The sequence below is a fragment of the Bidens hawaiensis genome, unplaced genomic scaffold (assembly GCF_021521415.1).
Source record: "Bidens hawaiensis isolate Kalapana, Puna unplaced genomic scaffold, B.hawaiensis_p1.1 tig00003781_1, whole genome shotgun sequence".
Lineage (NCBI taxonomy): Eukaryota > Viridiplantae > Streptophyta > Magnoliopsida > Asterales > Asteraceae > Bidens > Bidens hawaiensis.
The window spans coordinates 1,286,871-1,308,248 of NW_027491218.1; the positions used below are offsets into that span (position 1 = coordinate 1,286,871).

At 32.2% G+C, this 21,378-nt stretch overlaps 1 protein-coding gene and 1 pseudogene across 2 annotated transcripts; both read right to left on the reverse strand.

Moving 5' to 3' along the window:
• Positions 1–2,425: 2,425 nt before the first annotated feature.
• On the reverse strand, positions 2,426–4,036 carry LOC143624407 (adenylate isopentenyltransferase-like). The gene is made up of 2 exons (XM_077095075.1): positions 3,217–4,036; positions 2,426–2,592 (listed from the first exon to the last, which is right to left on the reverse strand). Exons 1-2 carry the CDS (start codon positions 4,019–4,021, stop codon positions 2,432–2,434), a joined length of 966 nt encoding a protein of 321 aa, XP_076951190.1. The 5' UTR covers positions 4,022–4,036; the 3' UTR covers positions 2,426–2,431.
• A 4,772-nt stretch (positions 4,037–8,808) lies between these two features.
• On the reverse strand, positions 8,809–20,408 carry LOC143624408 (universal stress protein A-like protein; annotated as a pseudogene). The gene is made up of 4 exons (XR_013152106.1): positions 20,054–20,408; positions 14,183–14,274; positions 13,913–14,029; positions 8,809–9,057 (listed from the first exon to the last, which is right to left on the reverse strand). The product of XR_013152106.1 is annotated as a universal stress protein A-like protein (transcript).
• Between the last annotated feature and the right edge of the window lie 970 nt (positions 20,409–21,378).

The following is a 21,378-nucleotide window of genomic DNA, read 5'->3' on the forward strand; positions in this document are numbered from 1 at the left end:
TATCATTTTTTTAATTTATGGTTAACATTTTTAAGAATAATTTTGGTGTTTAAAAATGTATTTATCTTATTTATATTGATATTCACTTAGTTTGTTATAAATATTAGTAAACTTATGATATTTGAAATATATATATTACCCTAAAATTAATTTTATTTATATTTATCATGTCCGAGTACTCCTCGAGTACTCCGAGTACTTCCTCCAAAAGGGTCGGCCGTCTATAGACCGCCTAGCGACTTTTGCAACATTGATTTAAATTGATTTTGATGAGATTCTTCGTCAATTCTTGGTAACAAATCAAAAAATGTTTACTAAAAAATATGTCACGGTGATAGTTTTCTTTAGTGACATCATTGTATAAGGATAAGAGGAGTAACATAATGACAACATATTACAACATGCCATACATAAAAAATTGAATGAACCGTTTTATGGTTTTTGCACACTTTTGTAATTAATAGTGCATGAAAACTTGTATAAATGATGAACCCAATATAGATTAAAAACGCACAATTTTAATGGGGATAGACATAACGTTGGACCCTTGAGAAGCATCATTATTTATAATAATATAGCAAGACTCATACACTAAGAAAAAAATAATATTATGAATATTTTTTGGAAATGCGGCATTTTAGAAAACATAACCGCCCTAGCAAGTTGCTAGGGCTTTAAAAAACAACATTACATATACAATAAAAGATTCTTAATCCACTTGCATATCTTATTCCTACTACTATATCAATGAAAAAGAAAAATGCAAAATATTCTCAAATAGCATTTGCTTGTTGGTGCATTTTGTCTCAAACACCAAATCATTTTTGAATCTCCGTACGGCCCACCAAGTGGCATAAATAACCCACTCAATAAGGTCTTTCTTATGTTTTTTTTAACTTTCAACAATTCCCACCACTTCATTATCTCAATCGGTATCGTAGACGAACCTAATTGTAGACCAAGCCATGACGCAACAAGATTCCAAATCCGAGTAGCAACCGAGCATATACCATAAACATGGTCTCAAGTCTCCTCAACCTCATTACACAACAGACATAAAATATTCAGAATATCTAAACATTTACCCACCAAATATACTCTACTAGGTATTGTATTAATCAACATCTCCAAACATAAATGTTAACTTTTCAATGGAGATATTTAAACCATAATGTCTTTCGTGTCCCCATCGAGAGAATATAATCATTGATTACCTTCCTAGCATCTTTAACCATGAATTCCATCACGTCCTCAAACTTCCAAAATCATTTATCATGATCTCCGGTCAAAGAAACATGCTCCAGATGGACCAAATCTTATTTAAAATTGGTAACCTTTGTCATCTCAACCCTTTACATCGTTTTTAACATCTTAACCCAAACACTTTGTTTATTTAAAACAAACCTCCATTGTTTTGTAAAAGTGCCTTGTTAAACACTTCCAAAGAGCCAATCTCAATACCCACATCTGCTTTTGCAGTATGGCTTGTTTCCAAGACACCCCATGAATCTTTAATACCCTAAAAGAAACAGAGAGTATTCTTTCCGGTATCTTCAACACTCCCGAAGGCAACAAAAATATCAAAAAATAATATATCCCCAAAGATCCAAGGACCGAATTGTTTAAAAGTGCTCAAGCTATACGACTTCCAAACTGAAAGTCAGCCTTTAATTTGACTATGATAAACTTCCAATCTTCTATACCGGTAAAACCCAAATAAGTAAATGGTAGTTTTCTCGGGAGACACCCCGTTGAAGATGCCACTTCCTCACTGGTCACTCCCACCCCATATAGATTCGGCCTACCAATATTAATCTTTAATCCCGAAACGAAATATAAACAGTTCAAAATTCGAACATGCATAAATCCAAGAAATCCATTTCGATCCAAAACGCATGAATTCCATTATCTTAATCAAATAATTCAAAGATAAAGATTCATACGCCTTTTCGAAATCAATTTTGAATAACATCAATTTTTTTTCCGTTTTTTGAACCACTCCACCACCTCATTCATGATTAATGCATCATCCAGAATCTGTCTTCCGTTAATAAAAGTCGCTTGTTCCGGACTAATCACTGACGCAATCACTATACTTAAACGATTTGCGACTACATTATGAATTTTAATTTTAATTAATGTATAGTTTAAGTATTTATTTTGATTGATGATGTTAACAATCTAAACGAATGCCATGTTAAGAAAGATATATGCTAATAATTTATGTATGTTTGAAATATGTTGGGACACGCTCTTATATTCAAGACTTAAATTAGTTAAAACATTAAACCGAAAGTGAAAAAAGGATTTTTATTAATTGAAAATTGGTCGAGCATTCATGCTAAGACCAACATAAATCCTTTTCGAACAAAAGGAGTAAAAACAGAAAAGGAAAACTAATAATTTGTGGGAAAAACTCTTGTTGGAGAACCTATTCATCCAAAAAGTGCTTAACAATCTTCATGCTTGGCAACACCACCTGTTTCTCCCAAATATCTGCCATCTTTGCTCCATCAGCATCCTTGGGATCCTTAGCCGAATTAATTACCGCTCTAAACGCTTCTGTTGCATCAATTCTCTTCACATCCCACCCTAAGGGGGTGTTTGGTACAGAGAAAAAAAATGGGAAGAAATGGAAATAGAAATGGGAGAGAAATGGAATTGGAGAGAAATAGAAATGGGTGGAGAATTGACAATCATTTCCTTTGTTTGGTACAATAGAGAAATGGGTGGAGAAACGGGAGCAGAGATGTGATTAGGGTTTCGCCTCGGCATCATCATGGTGGAGAAATGGTGGCTCAGAGACGCGTCGCAACACCGCGAACGGAGTAGAGCGTCATCATCATCGCCGCGCAACATCAACACCGCGATTTAGGGTTCCGCCTCGCAACACCGCCTCGCGATTTAGGGTTTCGTTTTGGCTCAGAGACGCGAACGGACGTGGCTGCGGCGTCGGCCGCCGTGCCGGACGTCGGCATCATCATCACCATCGCCGGTCGGAGCATCATCATCATCATACGCGAACGGAGTAGAGCAGAGACGCGATTTAGAAGCAGAGAGAATTCCATTTCTCTTCCAAATGGAGAGAATTGGATTTCTCTACTTTTTGCCTACACCCAATTCTCAGAGAAAACCAATTCTCCGCCCAATTCTCCGCCTAATTCTCCCAAACAAGAGAAACCTAATTCTCCACCCTCAAATCTCTCTACCAAACACCCCCTAAGTTCATAAGTCGTAGGATCTTATTCACTTGTTTTTCCGCAAGCTGATATGTGTTTTTCTTAATACATTTCACCGCCTCATTGTATGCTTCCTTCTGCCCCTCGGAATCAATGTCGCTTATTCGCTCGAACCCTGGAAATTTCTTGAAATAGGTCTCAAACTCGGGTACTCCAATCGACTGACCTAAACCAGACCGTTTCACCCTCGTATATTCCCCTGAAAGAAAGAACTCTTGTAACTCCTTGAACATACCCGAATCCAGCATCTCATCTACCCGCTTTGATAAGTATTTGTTCAAAACAGGTAACTCTACGTTGATCCATATGAAACAACAAGCGTAACGAAGCTCCAAGGCACTTGGATCCATTCCATGCACGTTGAATACGTCCAATTTTGGATCGTAGTCATTTGCAACAAGTGAGTAAATCAACGAACTTGACCCTCCGACAACAACAGGTAACCCATGACGGGATTTGATGTCAGAAATGATTTCGGATGCAACTTTTCGAAAATCTGAAGCAGTGAACACCCACATTGTTGGGTCAATACCCCCGAGAAGGTGATGGGGAACACCGAATTGCTCTTGCATTGTGACTTTGTTGGTGGTAATATCAAGTCTATCATAGACTTGCATCTTATCACAATTGATAATCTCACAGTTTTTGAAAAATCGACTCACTAGGTCGATTGAGAGACGTGATTTTCCGGTGCCTGTTGAACCCATGATTACTACAATTTTTTGCTTGTTGAGAGGGTTGGTAATGGTTTCTTCTGCTGCGGCCAACATTGAGTGTCCCATCTTCTCTATGTGACTATGATAGGCAAAAAGAGAAGACAATGTTGGCCGAGTTTGGGTTTATGGTTTATTGCTGGTGGACTTGTTTTTATAGCACTTACTACACAAACTTTTTGTGTATGAAATCTTTGATATTAATTTTGTGATGATTATGTTCATTAATTGTTATTTAATTAATGTCACAAATACAAATATTAAATGTAATTACTTATTTTAGTTAGGTTAGTTACTTAAAATTATATTAAATGTAATTACTTATTATGCTAAAGAATTAATTATTTTATCTTAAATAATATCATGTATTTTTCTTAATGAATATCATATATAATTAATTGTCTTAGATAATTATGTTCTTATCCAAGACCAAATGGTAGTGGTGTAATATTTGTTACCTCATATATGATATATGAGTTGGTGGCTTTAAATTCTTGCAAGAGACTCTAGATGAAAAATATTTAAGTAAAAAGAAAGATAATTATGTTCCTGATTTTATATTTATTTAGTATGAATAAGTAAATTAACTTTTATAAAGTTTATAAGCAAGTCAAATATAATTTACTATTCATGTTTGACTTTGTTTTTTATTAATGATTTTGTTTATTTGTTATTTAATGCCACAACAGAAAAATAATTATTTTTTGTAAAACAATATTATATACTTGTTTAACTATTAAAATAACGTCATGTATTATTAATTGCTTTAGATAATTATGTTCTTATAAGCGGTATAGTGTTTGTCCCTTCGAAAATATAGTGATAAGTTCAAATCTTTACATCTGAAAGATTATGAAGAGTTTAGGTGAAAAAATTTTCCATTACGTACAATGATGATAATAATAATGTTCCTTGTGTGTGTTTTCATATTTATTCAATATCAATAAATAAATTAGCTTTTATAAACAACTCATATATATTAACTATTCATATTCATGTCGACTTATTATGATTTTGTTTATTTGTTATTTAATGTGATTTAAATTACCCTTTTCAAGAAGTAGAACTCAACAACATTTTTTTTGAATGAAATATCTAACTATTATAGACAATTAGGCCTTGTGTTTGAATTTATTTTATAATCACAATTATCTTATCAAACATTCTTAGTTTCTGGGATAAGGTTAATACAAAAAATAATAAAATTGAGAAGTGTGAGGAAAAAAATTTTAATCCGTTGATCTAATATTTAAATGACAGAGAATAATTTAAGATAAAAGGAAAAAATTAAAGAGAAATGCATAAAGATAATAACCCACTTTTGTTGATTTTCTTTCTTTTTTTTTCATACAAGACACATGTTAATTCCCCATAATTTTGAAATGTCTATAACTTTTTTATACAACAATTTTTCTAGAAAAAATTCACCATGCGTTATTGGATGTTCATTGTATTTTTTTTAATTGAGTTTTTCTATGCATTGCATTATAGATTTTGGTTATTGTGTTTTTCAGTTGGTATTCATATTAATAACAATTAAAACAAAGATTATGTCATTGTGTCTTTTTGTTCATAATGGTGTCTTTTTGTTTGTCATTGTGTCTTTGTGCCCATCATTTGTCTTTCTACTTATCATTTTGTTTTATTAATTGTGTAATAATTTCATATTCTTTTTTGTTCGGGATTGACATGTGGCATTCACTTAATTTGAGGGAGTATTACGTTCTTGTCATTGTGTAATATGTAGTTTCCATTGTGTTTTACGTTTCAGACCATTGTGTTATGTATTCACAATTGTGCTTTATGTTTCAGGTAATTGTGTTATACGCATTCACCATAGTATTTTATGTTATTATGTAATATGTATTCATCATTGTGTTGTATGTATTGGATAATTTTTTTGTATTTTATCAATTATATTTACTTATTTCACAACAATGTTATTAATATTTAAAGAAAAAACACAAGGATGATTTGAAAGACGCAATGATAAAAAAACGCAATGATGAAAAAAAGACACAATGACAAACAAAGAAACACAATGACGTAATTTTTGTTTTTATATAACAAATTTATACTTATATTAAAATAAAAAACGCTTGTTATTATGGTGATTTTTAATATATATATATATATATATATCATAGAAGTTTTAAAATAATTAAAAAATTGATATGTAACTTGCATATGAAGGGAGATAATATGCACTATTATTTTTAGTCTTTTTTTAGTCCTCAATTGACACATACCAATTAATTATAGCTTCTCACACTTCTAATTTTTGTTGGCTTTTGTAGAATTAATTACTCAACCATAGGATCTGTGATGCATATTTTTTTTCGTTATCAAACATGCTCTATTCGATGCCAAATACACCATAATAATAAAATATATGCGTTCCACTATAATTTCAGTAACAAACATACAATACGTAGAATGACATCGAATTTGAGAGCATTCACACGAGTAACAATGCACAAAATGGGAGGGGGGTGTTAATGAAAGTGGGTATGTTTGGAAATTACTTTTATGCGTAAGTTTGTAAACGAACCGAACGTTCCGTGACTATTATCTGCTTAATTTATATGTAGAATTAACATATGAATATAAATGCTAAACAAAAAAGCAACAAAACTTGGTAATTGAACCGAACCATTGGCGTTAATCATTGACTATTTTGTTTAGTGGTGATAAATTGAATGTATATGATACAATTCTGAACTCATGTACGTAGAGTTTTGTTATCTGTTAATGAATTCCGTCTGCTCGTAGTTTTATCTCCATTAACGACTCTAGATAATATGAACTTCTAAATATTTTGATATGTCGATTTTGAGATTCTAATAAGCTAAACTTTAGTCATAGTTTATTAGCATCTAAACTTATGCTTTTTTTAAAATTTTATTTTTTAAGATACACATTCCTTATGTAATTTAGTTTTAATTCTTATTTCAAATGTTAACATGTTAGGTTCACTCTTTGTTATTTCTACAGTCCATTAGATATTCTTTATTAATAATTTTTGGGAATAAATTAGAAAATTATTCAAGGGATGATTTGTCTATGGACCTTGTGGCAGGCCTACCGGAAACTTGTTATACAAAAACGACATAATCTGGGTTATGATCTACAGAATTACAAAGTCAGCTCACTTCTTGCACATTTCGAAGGAGTATCCGACTATTCGAGATCCATTTTTATGATATTGTGCGACTTCTTGGCACAATATCTTCTATAGCATATGAGAAATTCGCATTCATGCCACACTTTTGGAAGGGTTCCAAGAAGGGTTGCGGAACTATGTGAAGATTTAGCACCGTCATCCATCCACAAACTCACGGGAAGTCTATAACACTATCTACACATTTGGGGATATGCTTAAGGTGTGCACGCTTGAATGGACGAGAAAGTGGGATGAATACTTGTAATAGTCGAGTTTTCAAACAATAATAGTCGGCAAACTAGCATTGATATTGCTCCATTTGAACTATTACATGTTGAAGTGACGCTGAAGACCGGAGAGAAGGTGATGGAATGTCCTAAAAAGTATATATTTGTTATGAATGAGAATAAAAGGTTGTTGTCACTCATGAAAGGAAGCTCTAGGTAGACAAAGGAGCTACGCGGACTGACATGACGAGCCTTGGAATTTCATGTTGATAAAGTGTTTATGAAAGTTTCACCATGTAGAAGTGTTTACTATCGGGTTTAGAAGGAAATCTTAGTCATCGCTTCACTGGGCGTTTAAGATTCCCAAAAGAGTTGAAGAAGTTTCCTTATCGTTTAGCTTTACCTCCACAATTATAGCATGTGCATAATGTCTTTCAAGTTTTTTCGAAGAAAACACAACTACCATTCTATTCACGTGATAAACTATCATATTCGTTTGATACATGAGGATACGTCATTTAAAGAAGAATATGAAGATATTCTAGATTGATAACATATATGTAATGTGCCTATAGACTTCCTTTTATTGAAATATGATCAAAATATCCAACTGTGTGCGTTGCCACTTGAGAATCAATATATTTGATACGTTCATTAATGTTAACGTATCTCAGATTATGTGAATAGATTAGGTCTGAAAGATGTATACTAGGTTTTGCACAACTATTTTATGTCTATTAATTACTTGCATTTTGTGTTTCTCACATTGCTATCCAATATCAAATTATTTGAGTATGCTTATATCTAACTGAATTTTTGCTAGCTACTTGATGCTTAGCAATTTCAAGGACAAATTGTTTTAGGGGGTAGTATTGTAAACCAAATTTTTGCAAACCTAAAAATCATCATCGTACTCAGTAAATCCCACCAATAGCAAAGCTATGGTAGGGTCTGAGGAGGGTAAGATGTGGACAGCCTTACCTCTACTCCGTAGGAATAAAGAGTCTGCTTCCGGTGAGACCTCCGGCTCGATAGTAGTTTTGCATCAAGCCTTGGACATAAGACACATAACACTCAACCATCGGGACTTTAGCCGATTGGTGCATATACCCTTCTCTTTCGGCTATCAACGCCACCATCGGGACTTCCGCCACTTTTATCGTTATTTTCACGAGATTAGTAAAATGACGTCAAAATTAGTGCAATTTCACTTTAGCCCACCCGAGGGTTCACACGTATATACATTATATGCGCGCACCGCAAACAGGGCATCAAACCTAAAAATAATAAATGGCGTAATTATTATTAACTAGTGGGATGAGTGGATGACCCGCCGCAACGCGGCAGGGTTTTGATGCTTATTATGATTTATGATTCAGGAAATTGTATTGTGTTGCATATAAATATTTTCTCTCTCATATACGTATTGTGAATAGAGAGTAGCTCAAGACTCTGTTAAACTTGCAGCAAACTTAAACCGAATTTTCGTATAAAATTATAGTTTTGTTATGTATCTTTAACGTTTGCATATGAAGATCAGAAGTATTATGATCTTATTATTTACTTACACTTCCACATAGTGTTTTTTTACGTATTATTTATTCGAAGCACAAAACACGACCATAAAATCAAATATTCAGGCAGTTTTCTTTACCACAAGAACCGGGCACTTGACGTTTTGAACACAGTGATTGCTGACGCTACCAAGAAAAGCCCTGTTTCAAGTACCCGTGAAATGATGAATACATGAAAAGAACTTACATAAGAGTGTGACAGCTTCAACAACAATAACAATAACTAGGGCTGTAAGCGTAATCAACATTCAGTGGGAAATTCATTTATGTTCATTCGTTTAATAAGTCAATGAAGATGAACATAAAATTTCATTCGATTAACTAAATGAACAAACACTACTAGAAAATCAGACATTTTTCTACGACTGATTTCGTAGGAAATATGTTGGAAAACCCACTTTCCAACAAAATGTGATGTTAGAAAAACACATGCTTGAAAATTGTTTATTAACCGTTTTCTAACAACTTTTCTTACAAAATTGTTACAAATAAACACCGTTGCAAACTTCCTACAACTTTCCTACAAAAGCTATTTTCTGGTTTATTTTTCATTTGGGGTTAGTTTATACAAGCATAAAAAAAAGAAATAGTTGATAAATAATTTTTTTGTTAGAAGTTTGTTGGAAAGTTAGCAACAATTTTCCAACGAAAATCCTATTGTTACTACTCTGTTGAGAGCTTATTTTTTTTTTGTTTGAAATTCGTTTGAAATTTGTTGGAATTACCTGTCGTAGGAATTTTGTAGGAAATGTTTGAAGGACATGTTCTCTAGTAGTGAAGCCCGAACAAAGGCCATGTTTGTCCTATAATGTGTTTGTTTACGTTCATTTACGTCCGTTTATATTTGTTAATGTTTGCTTGTTTGTTAAGGGTTTTGAATATTTTTAATGATTTTTCTATGTTAGGAAACAATTTGAAGGCCCCCCCTCCCACCCAAAAAAACAAAAAACTACTAGAAAATAGTATATTTTACTACAAAATATTCCTATAAAACCCTAGCTAAATGTGAATATACAATGCTCTGTTTCAACGTACAGTTTCCGTCACCGGACTCGCGCCATCATTCAACTCTAAGTGCAAAATTCGGTAACTTCTGCTCATATTGCTTCGTTTTCAATCTCATTATTGATAATATGTGTTAGCATCTGCTTATGGTTATGTTAGGGTTTTGTTTCAGCTTTATGGAAACTTTTATTAGTATTTGCTTGTGATTAATGTCAACCGAATTAAGTTTCAACATATTCATCTATTGCTATGTGAATGTGAATCTATGATCGATTTAATATGTAGTTCCAAATAATTTAAGTATGAGAGAACGTCGTTAGATCGTAAGTTATCTGTTACATGATACAACAACTATTCTCTTCTGATTGAATTTTTTCATAGTGTTGCTGATTAGGTTTTCGATATTGTTTGTGTTCACGAACTGAGACAGTGTTGGTGTTCAATTATGCCAAATCGATGTAGCTTTTCCATATTATTTATTGTGTTTCTTGTATTAAGGATGATAATTTGAAGAATGGTTGCTGATTGAAGCTCAATTAGGTTAGGGCTTGAGTTAGGGTTTCAAACACAACGGCGGTTGTTACTTCCTTTTCATGTGATTATACTAATTGTGGTTTTAATTGAAGTATAGTGTTGACTAATTGGAACATATATGTTAATTTATTCTGTTTGCTTATGTGTTTAATTGTTAGAGTTTTTGCTTTATGTGTTGGTGTAGTCTTTTGCAAGTTAATGATGTTATAAAATGCCTTGCTTTACTCTCAGAGTTAATACCTGATGGAGCTAATGTATTTGTGCAAGTGGAGGATATCGAACTAGTAGAAAATGAACCAAAACGAGTACGTGTTTTGGTAAAGACTAACAATGGATTTGATATTCGTCTTGTGGTAATAAGATGTTTGTTTTTACACCTCTAATTTACTATTTTGATTTTCAAACTGTTGAATAATGAAATTTTATAATATTAAAGGCGAGATTTTTGACATAAGCGAAGATGATGTAGTTCTGAAAGCTAAAGGACTACTTGGTGCTGCAGAAGTTGGGCTACTTGCGACAATTGGTGTTTTAACAAGCAAGGTATTATTTAGGCCTGTTCACGAGCCGAGCCGAGCCCGAGCCAAGGTCAGCTCGAGCTCGAGCTCGATAATTATTCGAGCTGGCTCGGCTCGAGCTCGAATCTTAATCGAGCTAAAAGTTTGAGCTCGGCTCGGTTCTAAATCGAGCCGGCTCGGCTCGGCTCGATTTGGCTCGAATTTACCTGTGATAATAGATATCATAATAAATCTCATCAATGTTGTAGTTATTCACTTAGACTAACTGTTGTGGTTCGCTAACCAGAAACGGTTGCATGCGATATATTCCGGCCAGATTCCGGGGAACGTGATACGGCTGAGCAATTAGAGCAGCTGAAAATGGCATCTCGAATTTATCTATAATAATAACAATTAAATCGAGCAGTCCGGATGACTTGCAGACAACAGGCTCCTCCGGCACCTCACCATATATTGCGGCAACAACAAACTGAGCGGCTGGTTTTTTGTAAGGAAGAAAGAGAGAGTGGCTGGTTATTTTGGAGTAAGATTAGAGTTAGAATGTTAGATGGATTTTAATTGTATTGGGCTAGATGGATTTTTAATTGAGAAAGAAGCCCATATGTTATATATTTGGATTTTGGAGTAGATATATATATATATATATATATATATATATATATATATATATATAATAAATTAAAATAAAATAGTTCGAGCCAATCGAGCGAGCCTATCGAGCGAGCTTGAGTCGAGCTGGGGCTAGCTCAGGCTCGGCTCGTTTAGATATCGAGTCGAGCTCGGCTCGGCTCGTTTACAATCGAGCCGATTTCGAGCGAGCTTTCTCCGAGCTTTTTTCGAGCGAGTTTTGAGCGAGCTTCGAGCCGTGAGCTTTTTGAACAGCTTACTTCTTAAACAGTTGAACACTTCTATATGGAATGATGTGTTTAACTGTATAAATGAGCGGTTCAAGAATGTAAACGAACGAATATAAATGAACATTGAGGAATAAGCATAACTGAGCTAAAATGTTTAGGCCCTACGAATTTATTAAAACTAGGCTAATTGTAGTGGGCCTAAAAGCTTTAAATGGATATATTAAACAGGCATAACCGAATATAAGTCAACGAACGTTGACGAACATAAGTAAACAAATGAGACATGCGTTCACTTTTGTTCGTTAAACTAATGAGCAAAAATTTGTGTTCATGTTCGATCGTTTATTTTTAACGAACTTCATGTTGGACGACTCCCTAATCGTTCAGTTTGCTTACACGCCTACTGGGACTCTGGGAGTAATATTTTTGACTTCTTAGAGTCAAAACAATACATGCAGTTAAGTTCTTGTTTCTTGCATAAATCTGCACTAGACTTAAAAACCATGTTGTAACTTCTAAATTAATGCATCTCTAAAGAATTTCACCTTAATTTTTGTTAAACTGAATCATTAAGCGTACCAAAAAGCTATAAACTTTTTACTAAGAATGTCATCAATCTATCCTCTGAGTCCATTCAAGATATAATGCTACTGTTCTTGCTTAGGGCCATGTATATTATTATTGTTATTCAAGTAATTAACAGAAATGTTATCATTGTTCATGATGATATTATTATTTGACATTTTGTCTTTCACAGACCAAGTCAGGCAACTAGGCAAGACATTTTGATTGTTCATGGGTCCAGTTGCAAAGATGCTACCGAAACAGGCCTTATTCCTCAAGCTATGAATTCTTTTTTCAACAAAATCAAAGCTTAAAACACCAATTTGAATTACAATTGCATAGTTCCTTCATTGAGGTATGCTTATAAAAGTTTGTAAAATATATACTTTATCATAACGTTAACCGAGTGATTCTCCTTTCAAGTTCAGTTTAGTTATGTCGACTATGGTTTGGTTATATCAGTTGTGGTTCGATTATCGGTTATATACTATATTTGTTTTTTTTATATGTATTATGTATTAATTATATATGTTTTAACAAATTTTTAGGTCCAATATGTTAAAACCCAATTGGAAAAAGGCCGGGCGTCCCGACAAAAGTTGAAAAATCGATTGCAATAACTGGAACGAGTTGGCCGATCGTGAAAAAGGGAGCAACGTGAGTGGGCCGTGTGATTGTAACATATAATTTGTTCATTTTTCTGCATATTTCCGTTTTTATTTTATTTTTTTGTATATTTCAGATTTTTAAAATATTTTTTGAATTTTTTTGTTCAAATTTTATGTTTTGTTGGAATTTTGTTGCAAATTGTAACATATTATTTGTTGGAAGTTTGTTGGAAATAAGAAAAAATAAATATAAATATTCTCTGGAAATTTGTTGGAATGTTGTTACAAATCAGAAAATAGTTTTGTAGGAAAATTGTTGGAAATTTGCAAAGGTGTATTTTGGTAGCAATTTTGTAAGAAAAGTTGTTGGAAAAGGGTTGAAAATGATTTTCAAGCATGTGTTTTTCAAACACTTGTTTTTTGTTGGAAAATTGTTAGAAAGTGGATATTCCAACAAACTTCCTACAAAATCAGTCGTAGAAAAATATCATTTTTTCTAGTAGTGAAACAAAACAAAAAAAAACAAACAATTTTCCACTACAGATGGCCTTAATTATAAAACAAAATAAAAATATGTATGAGTATTATGTGATTAGTTTATATGTAAAATTAACATATAACTATGAATCTTAATAAAATCGCCAACACAAACATAATTGGTAGCTGGACAGAACCATTCAAACTAACCATTCTCGGTTAGCCGAATCAAATAAAAAATGTTTTTTTCATGCACCGTTCACTAACAAGTTAATTTTTTAATAAATGAACATGGGCAAGAAGCCGTTTAGTTAGGTGATCATGAACCGTTTCCTTGTCCGATAAAAGCTTAATGAACGAGCATGAACTGGGCATTGTTCAGTTCGGTTTATTTCATTTACAGCCCTAATAGTTATAACAATTCGTTACGTACCTCTTAAGAGCTCCACGGCTGGCTACCCAACACAAAAAGCTGGACATTTGACTTTTCAACTGCTTCACATATGAGCTCTTTAGGATCCCCAACTTCTGTCATTGTCTCTGCAGTTACCTGTGTAATGAACATTTTTTTAAAATAAATCAAAATACTAAGATATATCACTATATTAATTTAATCAACTCTGTTCCAAAAAAATAAAATAAATAAAAAATTGTAATAATCAAACTGTGAATTTATAGAATTGTATAAAATTATATGGTGTACCCCATATTTTTTGCAGAGATCCTTGGCCTGTTCCAACAGATTCAGAGCAACTTTCTTCTGGTTTTCTTGGATGTTTCTGATGAGTTCTGGTGCTGCAAAATTTATAGGGCAAACGAATGTGTCACGAACAACGAAACAAACAAAATTTCTTGTTTGTGAATGGTTCATGGACACAAACGAAAAAATACGATGTTTTATTTTATTTGGCTAACCGAAAATGGTCAATGGGAACGCTCGGTCCGGCTACCAAGTTTGTGTTGGTGTTATTTTAACATTCATAATTTTACATATAAATTAATTACGTAACACTCATATTTTTGTTTGGTAGTCAATAATTTTGCTTCAATCTATATGATAAGATTAGAAAAGTAATTAAAAAGTATTAAAAAAAATATTTATACAAACAAACATAAACGAACACATTTTCGAACGTCACGAACACAACTGAAGGGAACATGGCCTTGACTCGTGTTCGTTCATTTAGTTATAAGAAAGGAAGTCCTTGACATACTTGTTCATCTATTAAACGAATGAAGATAAACGAACTTCCCACCATGTTGTTCGCCAGGCGGTAATTCCCGACACAACCCCAAAAGAAAAAGTACATGTGTTGGGTTGGTTGACATGCACTACCCGGCTTTTTAAACCGGTCAAATCTAAACACGACTTGTTAAAAAGTAGGTTGACCCGTTTGCTCATTTAAGACTTTTTAAATAAATTAATATTTTAATTTAAGAGATGAAAAATTTTTAAATTTTGAAGTAATTATTCTGATTTCTTAACAGCAATATAATATTTTATTGTTCGCTAAATATATTATCCCAAGTTTATTGATTGAACTAGTAATATACCCGCGCGATGCTGCAGTGACGACAATATGTTTAAACGGATTTTTGGTAGTTGCAACCTTTTAGACATATGGTATGATACGGTTATTACAAAAAATGAATGTTTCTTTTGGTACGTTACAATTACTATAAAAACCATAAAAACCAAGTTTTATACTCGTGGCATGGTAGTTTAAGAAAAATGATCGAAACTCATTTTGCTGAGCATTTTGACCTGAACCAAATCTATTATGGTAGTCACGGTTATTTTGGAAGTCTTTTGAAATTTTACTGAACATAAATTCGTTTTTGTATATAATTGTTATGACGTAAACCAAAACCTATTTTTTTTAAAGATGACTCGAACTCATTATTCTTATAAAATGCTCTAACCTGAATCAAAGTTGACAGTTTTTTTAGTGTCCCGAACTCATTTTATTTATTACCTATCTTAATATGAACAAAATAACTTTTTTTTATAATTACCTAAACTCATTTGGCTTACATCCTGTTATAACTCGAATACATTTTAACATATCAAAGTCCTCGATCGTTAACCCGAAAAAATAAAAATATTAAAAAAATGATTGAAACTCATTTTGCTGGACATTTTGACATAAATCAAATCTATTATGCTAGTCACGGTTATTTTAGAGTCTTTTGAAACCTTCATAAACGACCAAAGATTTAATGTTCACCCTGAGCCAAAATTAATATTTTTTAACATCACCTAAACTCATTTTGAATATAATCGTTTTTACGCAAACCAAAACCATTTTTTTAAGATGACTCGAACTCATTATGCTTATAACATGTTTTAATCATAACCAAAATTGACAACTTTTTTTAAATGACTCAAACTCATTTTATTATTGCATGTTTTGACCTAAACAAAATTTTAATCTTTTTTTTATAATGACCTAAACTTATTTGGCTTACATCCAGTTATAACTCAAAGGCGTTTTGACCTGTCAAAGTTCCAATCGTTGTCCCGAAACAATAAAAGTATTAAAAAAAAATGATCAAAACTCATTTTGATGTCATTTTAACTTGAACCAAAATTGATACTTTTTTTCTAAATGACACGAAATCATTTTGGTTATAACATGCGCATCAATATTCTTACATTGGAATGCTGACAAAAATAAAAACGTCGTAATTGTGTGTTCGAAATTTATTAACACGTATTGTATTCAAAGATATAAATGAAAAACAAAGAAAAAGAATATAGATGACTATATGGGTAAACTAAAGGGGATAGAAGAGTAATTATTAATTACATTTATAAAAGTTGAGTATAGCTGAAGGGTTAAATTTGTAATTATATTTTAGGTTCATAATTGCATATTTGAGTTGTACTCTTGTGCTTAAGTGACTTGTACGCTATAATAAATACCTCAAAATAAAACAAATTTTATATTGAAACGTCAATAAAAATAAGCATGTTGTAATGGTAAGTTCGTTTTTGTTTAAAACCCAATATTTTAAAAGATATTGAAGAAATAAAAAATTTAAATGAATTTGTCAATTAAATGGGTAAAGATAGAGGGTTTGTGTGTAACTAATTTATAAATTAACAAAGTTGTATTGAAGTTGAAGGATTACTTTTGTAACTATTTTCTAAAGTAACAATTTATAACCGTACAAGATGTCACAAATACTATATTGCCCTTATATTTTCAAAATTGAATTCATTTGTGATTGTATTTTATGCAATAGTGATTGTACCTCTTAAAATTTAAGAGGTCCTTCACTCATGCTTTATATATAGTACTAGTAGGGTACCCGCGCGATGCTGCGGTGTCGGCAATTTGCAAAGCGTGTTTTTTTAGTTTATCAATTCGTTTGTGATATATTGTATAAGTATTCTATTAGTGGTTATCACCCACACGTTTCAGTGTGCATTCGTTTCCTATTGGTGCCGGTACATGCTCAGAACTGGCTCGGTGCATTAATGTATCTAGCCTCCTATTCATCAATCTTCGCTCGGAACCGGCAATACATTTTCAATGGGCTTCAACTGGAATGATCTTACACCACATGTTTACCTACGTTGTCTTGAAACATAGCTTTATCTGAGCCTTTATTTCTATTTCCCCTACAACCTACATTCACACATTTTATTCATTTAAAACAATCGCATAAATCATAACCATGAAAGTCTAATACGCATTTGAAGCCCCAGCTGGCATAAATTTAAAGCTTTTGTCAAACCTCAGCTTGTTTTCGAAGTATATAGACAACACTGAAATCCAACATTTATGATTTGTTTGTTTGCTGCAGGCTTGAAGGCCTTAACTATGAGCTTAATAGCAATAATAGTGTTACACTAATTTTTTTTACAACATTAATCTTATCTTGTCCATACTTGGCGCAAGATCTTGCAGCTTCCTCATTTATTCGGGTTCATCTTATCTTATCTGTAAATATCCAAAAAGAATTATTCAATTATCCAAAGAGTCTATTGGTCACCAAAAATGTAAAATTATTGTTTGCAAGTCAACAGGCTCATTTTAACTTGTACTAAAAATTACTTGTTTTGACCCAAATCTATATCGGCCCGTAATATAGTTACTCATTTTGGCATAAACTCATTTTGACTCGACTATTGAATTATGTTGTTGTGACTGCAATTTCTAGTCCTTCCCATACTTCAATAATAAAGCTACCCATTTTCTCCTATCCTCTTTGACCCTAGATACCACTGAAAATCCGAGTCATAAACAAATTGTTAAAACCTAGTTTTTGATAGAGAATAAAAATAAAAACAAGCTAATCAATGAAGATATAAATTTGAACAAAAGTATACAAAACATAGTGTAATGGTTAGGATACCTCGAATCAAAAAATTAGCTCACGTGCTTGGTTTCTGCAACACAAACTCGAGGCCGCCCACCTAAAAATAAACCGATTAAATCTTTCAGTAAATAAAGTTTGTTGCAAAAATTTTTGTAAAAAAACCTCATCATTCTAAGCATCCAAATTTCACCATTTATATGTCGTAAGAAACAAAACCACATAAATCGACTTACAAATCGTAAACAAAAAATTTTAAACCCAAATCAAGTTAAGAAATAAGTGATAGTTTTTACTTAAAAAGGGATTATTTTATATTCAGATGATTCACACCATATAATGTATAAAATATATCTGAACAATATAAATATTATACACATAAATGTTGGTCATACCAATAATTTAAAGATGCCAAATATATTATTACCTCAAAAATATTACCCTTACACGCAAGTATTGTTTGCAAGATATTGAATGGTACCGACAACTGTTTAGGATATAGAAATTTTTAACACTTTCTCATACTCCAAAATATTTATTATGCTGGAAAAAATACCATTAAATATTTGCTTCTAATTGACACAATTAATAATACAACAAAAAAATATTTTAAAAGTAATAAAATAGACTACCAGCATGGGCTAAGGGTGATAGACAAATCGCCTTTTTGGGTTGTGATTTAAAAATAAAAATCCGAGGACACAAGACAGAGTTACAAACATTAGTTTGTATACTTTTAGTATTTCTACTAAGGTAATGACTACACTAAACTTTACAAGTTTTCATAGTAGTGACAGTTTCCAAGTCTTATTGTGATAACTCATATCATACTCTTTCCCAAAATAATACCAGTTTATTTTTCAAAAATGACCTTAGGTTGTTGATCATATACAAATTAGTATTGCCCCAATTAATCCAATATTTGAGCAATGGTTCAAGAATCATGGCTGCACCTAACATAAAAGCATAGTCATAGCTCGAGCGCCACCCACTTGTATGTTGTGTTTCTATAGTCGGCACTATAGATTCATGCAACCTTGCGACTCCAAAATCAGCAACTTTAACAACCTGTGAGATCAAATTAACTTCGTAGAAAGATTGGTAGATTAGTACATATAGAAAAGTACACGATAATAATCCATAATAACTTTCTTAAAAAAAGAGCATTGATACCAAAGAAACTATTGCTTCATGCACATCCATTAGAAAAACATATTATTATGATGAAGGTAGGTCAAGCCTTTGGGTTAATATTTATTCTTTAGTAACAAAGAAAACTCTACATGAATACACACTAACATATAAACATATATATATTTTATAAAGGTGGTCACTAAATGGTATGTTGTATGCATAAAATAGCATAGTTGGAACATAAAATTAGAAAATAAAAATAAAACATTAAATACATTTTAAATAATCAAATTCAAAATAGAATAATAGATAGAATCATAAAATTTGTAAAATACCATTTGATCTCCTTGTTGAAGATTTCCGTTACATTCTTTTGAAATTCCATACAAATTGACACTAGAATAATAGTGGTAACCGTTAATTTGGCCTTGGATGGAACGTGTTTTTCCATCAGATTTAAAAATTGTATTTAATGTGAATTAAATCATAATATTTTTTTATTATCAAGTGACTTGTACATTGATGCATTAATGAGTTGTACATTATAATCAATAGCTCGGTATTAAACAAATTTTATGTCAAAACGTCAACAAAAATAAGCATGTTGCAACAGTGGGTTCGGTTTTTTTTAAATCATAATATATTTAAAGATATAGTAGTAACAAAAAAATAAATAAACTTGTCATATATAAAGGGAAAGATGAAGTGCCAAATATGTCATTATTACTTATATTTACAAGTAGTTAACTAAAGTTGAGGGGCTATTAGTGTAAGTTTGTTTTTAATCGTGTGTTTTATTTTGCCAAAAGACTACTATGTCCTCTTAACTACCTTAAGACATGCATCAAGTATTGTGATTTATGTAATACAATTTGTACCTCTTAAATTTTAAGAGGTCCTTCACTCTTCCTTTATATATAGTAGAGAAGTGAGATAACTACACAAAACAATTAAAATAACACATTTTACAAAAAAGGTACAATATAATATTAATCCATGATCACTCATATTTGTAAATGAACATAAAACGAGATAACCATAACACAACCTACGGATTTAAATGGGTAGACACGAACACAGAAATAAGTACATGGGTCGGGTTAGAGAGACGTACGAGTGGCACCATAAGCAGATGCATGAAGATAGCTGTAATCCGATATCGGTTGCACCGTGAAACTAAGGAGTTGATTGTTAACAATAGATTCATGAAGGTTTTGAAGTGCCCACTCGAGAGCATATCGGCTGTATTCGCTTTCATCAATAGCCACCATTATCTTCTTCTTCTGATTCTCCATTTTAGCGTATAGCGGTTTCTGGTGGCACGCAACAAGCAATTTATGGCGGTGGTTGCACAAGAAGCTTCGGTATGATTCTTGAGTTTAGGCGGTGGTTGAACTAATTCGGGGCACCATGTCTTTACAAGTGTACACAAGTATTTATTGTCTTTCATACTAAATTGTTTTTTTTCTATGGTTTTCAACAGCAAAAGTTGAAGCTTTTACATATTAAACTAATTTTTAAATTATCATTTTTAATGGAAAATTTTTCAAAATAGTTAATTTTTACCATCATTTACTTCAATCATGATTTTGAAAAAAATACCTAAAAATAAAATAACATCTTTTTTCCGTTGGATCCGACGTAAAGAGAACATTTTTTTATACATAACTTTTGTGTGTCTCTTGATGAATCCTAACTTGGTTGCATCAAGAGAAACAAGAGTTATGTAAAATAGGGTTTGTGAGTTATGTTTCCTTTATAATATATTGACAGTTATTCAATATTTTATTGTGTGTGTTTACAGTTTGGTAAATCATATCAATTCGTTTTTGAATTGCTATAAGAATGATTAACCTCTTAGTGTTTTATCGATTAAAGTCGTGATTGATAGGAGTAGACCGAAGACATTGATTAAAGTCATAATTAATAGAGAGGAATCGATTTTTTGAGAAGTCATGATCGAGAAGGAGATCGACAATCAGAATTCGTTCTAGTAGATCCGAGGAAAAAAACCCAACATCTATCCAAGTCGTGATTGACATGGAAGAAGTCAAAGATCGAAGTTGCGATCGTTCCATCCATGATTCGAAATTGATATGACTCACCAAATCGTAAACCCGCACAAAAACGAATATTGAATAACTCTCGATATATGAGGAAATATACTCTAAAACCCCTATTACACATAACTCTTGTTTTTCTGATGAATCATAACTCAGTTGCATTAAGAGAAACAATAGTTATGTGTAATAGGTTTTTGAGTTATGTTTTCTTTTTAATATATTGAGAGTTATTCAATATGTGTTTGTGCGCGTTTACAATTTGGTGAGTCATATCAATTTATTTTTGAATTGCTGTAAGATCGATTAAGCTCTTGGTGTTTTATCTATTAAAGTCGTGATTGATAAGGAGTAGACTAAAGACATCGATTAAAGTTGT